Below are 7,761 nucleotides of genomic sequence, written 5' to 3'. Positions count from 1 at the left end.
GAAATACTTGGTGAAATACTTAGTGAAATACTAAATCAGTGATGTTGCTTTTGTTTTCTTCTTCCCAGGAGACATGGCCTATTTGTAGTTCTACAGAGATATTACCAGTCAGTATCAAGTATCCAGAGACCATATTGTGGATATTCAGAAACACACCATTTCTTGTTAAAACTTTCAGTGCAGCACTAGTAGTAGTTTACAGTTCAATATATTGGGTTTTTTTTCCCACATTGACAGATTTCTTTCACTGCAAACACACACCAGTTTTGGTTTGATTCCACTTTATTGTCAGAGTATTCTTCTGAAATTCGTCTTGCTTCCCAGGATCTTACTGTTGAACATGAATCACAAAATGCAACATTAAACCAGACAACAAAAGTACTGCAACTCAGACATAACACATAAGTGCAATCAGTTTAATCAGTCCCTTTTACTTTCAGTGCTTAGTCCACACAAGTAGCCTGAGGCCTACTTAGAGCCCACTTTGATTCAACTATAATGCCCGACTGAGGAACCGTCTGTTCAATCACGCTTGTCACATTCTAGATCTAAAATAAGTGGTTGTTACTTGTTTACCTCTAAAACCAACACAAGGTCCTGGCCAGGCTGTGTGGGTGGTGATTCGAAGCAGAAATTGCAGTTGAAGTTGAATTAGAGGCTGTGGGCAGAGGCTTCTAAATGGTAGGTTTGAACACAATCAGCAGCCGCACCGATTGGATTTGTCCTCAGAAAAAACACTGGAGTGGTGTTTGTTAAATTTAGATGTAAAACACTATTCTTTTTTTCCCCATTTGGATATTGCTTCAGAAAAAATAGAGAAAATCTTATTCAACAAATTTAGTTTATGCATCATTCATCCATCCTCCCATTTTCTTCCGCTCATCCATGGTGAGGTTCTGGTGGTGGTGGGCTATGCGGAACACTCCAGTCGTCGCGCTTTCCAGCTCCTCCTGGGGGGTTCCTGAGGTCTTCTCAGGCCAGATGAGATGTGTAATCCCACCAGTGAGTTCTAGATCTGCTCTGGGGTCTCCCTCCAGTAGGACTTTCCATGGAGGTACCCTAACCAGATGCATGTCAACATGAAGGAGCAGCAGGTCTCCTCTGAGCTCCTCCCCTGGTCTCTGAGGCTGAGCCCAGACACCCTGAAGAGGAAACTAATTTTATATCGGCACACTCGTTCTTTTGGTTACGGCCCAGAGCTCATGTTCAGGTGGCCAGTAAATCAAAAGCTTTGCCTTCTGGTCCAGCTCCACAATGGTGTGGTAGAGCGCCCACATTACTGCTAACACAGCACCAATCTGTCCGTCCATCTCCCACTACATTCCACCCTCACTGTGAACACAACCTCAAGATGCCTTAACTCTTTCTTTCGTTTGGGGGACGTCATGCTTAAGCATGCATGCATCACTTAATGCTTGTTCTGTTTGTTCTGACCACAGCATCTAAAAGTGAGATGGAAAAGCTTTTTGTTGAACTGCATTTTCATTTCCAGTTTACATGAACATTTCAGTAGAAGTTCCAAGCTTTCATAGCTTGAGTCTGGAGTGAAACAACATTGATAACTGATTTATTTCCATTCATGTATAATCATACACTTGTGGGAACGGTTCTGGGTCATTTGCATTAAATGAACATAAATGACTAGTGCTACCAGTGTCACTTGTTCTGACACTAGATGGCAGTCCTTCCTCATATTTGGCTTGTGCTGGACTTTGGTCTCTGTGTCTCCTGTAGAAAGCCTTGAACCAAAGTCCTTTCTGTTTGAAGCCTTGTTTCCATCCCATAGTAAAAGGCTGAATGAAGTTTGTTAGCAATAATTTGCAATCGTGTAGGGCCATGGGGCTTGTTATGAGGTTTTGATGGATTTTTGCATCTCTCAACCAAACTTTCTTTCAAATCAACAAATGTGCAACACTGGGTTGCCTCGAGGATCTGTGCTAAAGCGTTGCAGCTTCAAGTACAGTCAGTTTTCACATTAACATTGACATTGTTTCCAACTTAAAATACCTTTTTGTCACTTTTAGGTCGTGTTTGCCTTGACAAATGCCTCATCAAACTATTTGAATTGTATTGGGGGAAAATATCAGAAATACAAAGACAGCTGTTTTCTTATAAATTGCTTTTTAACAAGTATGAACCTGCTGGGACATTTTCATGTTCAATTTTAGTTTAATTTAATAATTTCAATGTTTATTGTATCATGGTGGTCACCTTTGATTTGATCACATTTCTAAATCTGAGGTCCCAGATCATACTGTCAAGTAAATGATGTTATTAAATAGTGTCAGCTTGTACATAAAGAATTCTATACAATCATTTTTACTTACCGCTGCTGACCTCAACATTTTCTGAAAATCAAAAACAAACAGTAAGCAAACGTGTAATTTGTTTTAAAAATGGAAGCGTGGGGGGGCCAAACCAACAATAAACATATCTACTAACATGTATTGTGTTTATGTTATGTCTTCTTCCTCTGGGCCACAGAACAGTTAAAAACACATCAGTGAACCACATGGCTGCACTAGCTGACATCTTCTTTCATCAACATAAACACACAAACTGTAGTTTTGACTTAATCCCACATACACTGTTCTGCTGCCCCAAACACTCAGTTGAGCACCATATATGGATCAGTCCGCCTCTGAAAATAGTCCCCTACAAATGCACTATTTCCTACAAAAAAAACTACAAGTGGCCAGCTGCTTCAGGATATCACTAAAAGTCCTCATTTGGAATCAGTGGCTTGGGGCTAAATGGCAAAGACAGAGCAATGAACTTAAAAGGTATTGAAAAATGGAGCAATGCATTCTCTAGTTTTTGATAATAAAAAGTAGAATGACACCAGACCTCTCCTTTTCAAAAGGTTTGTCAAACATCAGAGCATGATTGAGCACATCTACTGAATAGTGTTTGAAACAGTCCTTGCTTTTTAAGTGCATTAATACATGACAGCAACAGTAAAGGTGACGTGTTGTTGGTTGATAATTTGAATCAATCAATCTTTATTTATATAGCGTCCACACATACATGGGGATTCTTGAAGGCCTTCGTTTAAAAAAAAAAAAAAAAAAATCCTGTCCACACAATCATGTTTAAAACAAAAACTGTTCATATGAAATGCAATCAAACTATTGTTACGACCCAAAAATAATAGTAATTTCCTCATCTGCTACATAGCAGTGTGTGTGCATGGAACCCTGACAGATGATCTCATTACATCAACCCTTCAGTGTGCCAGTGAAGCAGCTCATGCAAAGACAACAGCAACAACCACTTTGTTGTCTGACTGGGTCTCATCCAAAGCAACACTGGTGGCAGGGTTGTTGTCTTGAAATATGGGATTGTTGGATTATGAAGCAATGATGAGAAACACTATTTCCAATTTGACACCTCTGTTCCTAAAACTGTACATTTAACGTGTACACATACAAGAAGCTCTGTTACCAAGGAAATGTCCCAACATGATGACGCAAACAAAGGTGATACCAGTGCAGCTCTGGCATCACGGGACAAACATGTTTAACCACCTACACACTGACACTGAAACACAGTTTGCTAAAAGGTTCGTTGTCAGTAATCTAAAATGGCGTTGGTGTGTGGAAAGGCCACAACAGATTAAAAACCAGTCTCCTGTGCTTGTGTTGTTGTCTTGTGTAGGTCCAGAAAGTGGATGCTGCCTTCACTTCCTCCTGGTCTCCATTGGCCTGTTTCAGCGGAGCCTCCACTCCTTGTGTGTCCACCTGTTCTTGTTGAGTGTGCTCATGTGTGTATGTGTAAATTCACTCTAGGCTTATGAGTGTGTTACCATAAGGTAGTGTATGTGAGTGTGCGTGTGTGTGTGCGTGTGTGTGTCTGTGTCACCCCCCCACCATGTCCCTGTATCCCTTGACGCTCCATCTGAGTCCATTGGTGTGTCTTCACCTCGTCTGCCTGCTGCTGATCCTCACTGGCTCGTCCTCCACAGCACCAGTAAAGAGTCCAGGGCTGGCCGAGCCTTTAACCCAGCTCAACATAAGTGAGTAGAAACCAGGATTTGCTTAGAAATGAGCTGTGGCTACACAATACAGCTGACAGATTGTTGTCAAATACTTAGTTTTAAGCTGCACTTCTACATGACATGTTTAGGAGTCCCACCATAGATACCTGTGGTTTTGATTTGTAGCTCATCATAAGATTTCACCAGTTGATCACTACAGCAACACTAAATGGGTGTGTCATACACCATCTGGCCGTATCATGCTTTAATTACAGTCCCCACGCTAACTGTAGTATGAGTGATGGCGAGACGGTTGGCCTTGTTTTCGTCAATGAACATGAGACTATTTTGTGTGGTCGCCATGTTTACGTCCACTGTGATAGTTAGTAGGGGCCGCGGTGAGCAGAAGGATTGCAGTGGTGAAAGCTCTGCTTGATGTGTGTTTCTGGAAAGGAGAACAAAAACTGTCCTTTTTCCCCCCAACAGGCTTCATTTTGTCCTTTCTCTGTAGTGCCACCAGACTTCTAGAAGAAAGTAAAAGCTGCCTAAGCTTTCAGAGCAGCCTTGCTCGTAGCGCCGGGTACAGCATAACCCCTTAAAGCTTCAGGGCAGTATGTCACAGCACTAGCTGTGTACTTACATCGAAAGTGCAGGAAGCACACAAGAAATATATCAAACACCAGTACATCTTAAATATGCTAAGCAGTCCTTTGTGATGCAAACAGTTTTCAGTCACAGAACATTAGCTTGTCCTAATCAAGCCAACTTTGTTTGGCTCAGCAACAGTGGTGAGCAGTTGAAAGCAGCACATGACAAAGCCTGCCGCCTACTTCAGACAGCACAGGAGGCCTGCCTGGTGTGTTCATTACATTACTGTAAACTTCTTTGTCACATGTTCATCATAGCTTTTCATCAAACAAAAAAAGCAAGTTACGGCTAATTTATAGCCTTGGCCTTATTTTTAATGTTTAGGATCTTTTCCTTGCATTTGTACTGCTTCTTACTCTGGTTTGTGAAGAGACTGTACATTTCACCTTTTTTGCTGTTGCTGTAAAGGAATTTTCCTGCAGGTATCAGTCTTGTCATATTAAGTAATTAATTTATGTTTTCATTAAGCTGCCAGTTGATGTCATGTATGCTCCTTTTGTGTCATTACTCACTGCTGTGTATCTGTTTATTTATTGCATTGAAGTGTTTGCAGAAGTTTTTGAAACTTTTAGAAATGTTAACACAGTGTCAAACGGACTGACTGCTTAAAAGCTGCTGTCTGTTTAGGCTGTGATTATGTTGCTCACTCTAATATGCTTTATAATGAATTTATAATTTTTCATTATTTTACTCTTGGTCATTCGTGGATTTTTTTTGTTTCTCAGGTGACAATAGAGGTGGCGGTGAAAATGCAACTATTAAGGAGACCAGTTCCACTAAAGTGGACAGCCACAAAATAAATGACACTGTAGCATCATCGCTCCCACTCAGCCAGCATGCAGGACCCACAGCTCCGCCATCCAATCAACGGGCAGATCATCAGCTTCCATCACCAGACAGAGTCACTCAGCCCGAGGCCCCTCTTCCTTCTACTACCATGGACTCACCCGTACAGACTGCTCACACTGGATCTGTTCCCAGCATTGTTACTGCAGAGTCTGTACACACAACCGCTTTACTAGTGACTTCTGCAACCACAACAACACCATTGTCTACTACAACCGCAGCAGCAGCAGCAGCAGCAGCAACAACGACAACAACAACAACAACAACAACAACACCATCGTCTACTACAACAGCAGCAGCAGCAACAACAACAACACCATCGTCTACTACAACAGCAGCAACAACAACAACAACAACAACACCATCGTCTACTACAACAGCAGCAACAACAACAACAACAACAACACCATCGTCTACTACAACAGCAGCAACAACAACAACAATAGCGTCTACATCTACATCAACACCAACACCCACAACAGTCCCAGCAGCAGCAACAGCAGCAGCACCACAACTTGCAACGACTGTAAAAGCAACAGCCACACTCACAAAAGCTAACTCAAGTGACACCATCATCACAAACGCAGGTACAGAGATGTCACCATCACCATCACCATCATCATCATCATCAGCTGCCACACCACAGCCAATTGCCCCAAGTACTGGGAAGCCACCAATTCAAACCAGCTCTTTACCCGCAGGGCCTGCTACCACACCTGTCACCAGTACCACTACTCCCACCAGCCCCAGTGAGCCCATCGGCTCTGGAACAAGGGGTAACATGGCAGATTTAGCAGGGGCCGCGCTGACCAGTCAGCTGGTGGATACCGCGTCTTTACTTGCCGTCCTGCTTTTCGGCCTGCTCTTCTTCTTAGTCACGGTGGCTTTGTTCGTCACACAGGCGTACGAGAGCTACAGGAGGAAGGACTACACCCAGGTGGACTACCTGATCAACGGCATGTACACAGACTCTGGTGTGTGAGGGAGGCAAGGCTAAGCACAAGTTGTGGAGATCATTTGGAGTCAGAAAGTGTAGAATGGAAGATGGACCATACTGTATGTGTCACGGCGGTGCTGTGGACTCACAAGGTGACTGAGGGCCAGTGTGGGTCAGTTTATTCCAGTTTTACTTCTGGCTGAACTGACTCAAAAAGCAGCCACTGATCTGCTTCCATGTTAACTGTTCCACTTAACGCCTTCTTCTCCTGCTTCTTTCTTTGATGGCTTGAATGTGAAGAGGTTGGCTTGTCCCATTTTTGCCATAAGTTGAGCAACATAATTAGAGATAACCCGGATTAAGGTCGAAGCTATACCCATTTTAGACCTTAATGACCAGTTAGATGACTGTGACTAACAAGGAACAGCTCTTCAATTAGCACGTCTATCACATTGTGTCATGAAACATGCATGCAGTCTGTGGGGAAACAACACATCAACAGGGCTTGGCAATATGTCAGTGTCATTATCATTTTGTTGTGTTGAATCACAACATGAGTTTTTCCAAATGTTTCTTTATACTTGTGATTTTGTTTTGCACGTTTGAATAATTGTGGCTGATGTAATGCATAACAGTGGAACACAGTTAATTGTAATGAACATTGATTTGATCATTTTCCGTATATTTTTGCAGACATTTACCATTTGGGAGAATATGCACCGATTTCTACTATATTGCTCAGCCCTACCCTTAATCTTTACAGAAGTGTAGCTCCTTCCCCCTCTGTCATATTTTCACTCAGTACAAATTAAGACTAAAGTAACTGACCGATTGATTAATTTGAGTCATTGATAATAACGATTGTTCAAATGACACTAGTTTGAAGCTACACTTGTCATTTTATTGTAGTATTTAAACATTATTGTAACAAACAACTGTTATTTTGAAAATCATCATAGTTCACCAAGTTCGCTTCGAGTTGAAAAATCTCAGACACATTTAGGAGATGTGGGAATGTAGGGCTCATGGTCACAGGTGGACCTTGTTAAAACTAAGACAGCAATGTAAGGATAGTTTTTGTTGATCAAAACTTGATTATTTGTAGTTTTGGCCACTATTACACAATAACCAATTGAGTTAGAATTAAACCTGCATCTCTTGTGTTCTGTGAGGTGAAATGGCAGAGTCTGGTGTGTGTGCAGAGAGCGATATAACGGCTGTTTGTGGTTAAACCAAAAGGATCTTCCAGGTCTCTCTCTGTAGGGATCCTTTCCATGATGCTGTCACACACTTAGAATAACACTCTGAGCCTGTCAGTGGATCAAACAAGCTCTTTTAGTGGACCTACTGTGAT

The 7,761-nt window shown here is 42.0% G+C and overlaps 1 protein-coding gene across 1 annotated transcript; it reads left to right on the top strand.

The window, feature by feature from the left end:
- Positions 1-3,870: 3,870 nt before the first annotated feature.
- Positions 3,871-7,053, top strand: c5h11orf24 (chromosome 5 C11orf24 homolog). Its single transcript, XM_070831397.1, has 4 exons — positions 3,871-4,015; positions 5,620-5,749; positions 5,806-5,996; positions 6,103-7,053. The coding sequence occupies exons 1-4, from the start codon at positions 3,871-3,873 to the stop codon at positions 6,450-6,452; spliced, it is 816 nt and encodes a 271-aa protein (XP_070687498.1). The 3' UTR covers positions 6,453-7,053.
- Positions 7,054-7,761: the final 708 nt, after the last annotated feature.

Source organism: Pempheris klunzingeri, chromosome 5, assembly GCF_042242105.1.
Source record: "Pempheris klunzingeri isolate RE-2024b chromosome 5, fPemKlu1.hap1, whole genome shotgun sequence".
Taxonomy (NCBI): domain Eukaryota; kingdom Metazoa; phylum Chordata; class Actinopteri; order Acropomatiformes; family Pempheridae; genus Pempheris; species Pempheris klunzingeri.
The sequence above is the reverse complement of the archived record's forward strand: the minus strand, read 5'-3'. Positions and strand labels throughout refer to the sequence as shown.

What these genes read in the sequence shown, in the direction of transcription:
- c5h11orf24 (XM_070831397.1), top strand. Translation starts at nt 3,871, where the DNA reads ATGTCCCTGTATCCCTTGACGCTCCATCTGAGTCCATTGGTGTGTCTT. An exon ending in TTTAACCCAGCTCAACATAA is followed by an intron (nt 4,016 to 5,619) that starts GTGAGTAGAAAC and finishes TTGTTACTGCAG; the next exon opens with AGTCTGTACACACAACCGCT. An exon ending in ACAACAACAACAACACCATC is followed by an intron (nt 5,750 to 5,805) that starts GTCTACTACAAC and finishes CTACTACAACAG; the next exon opens with CAGCAACAACAACAACAACA.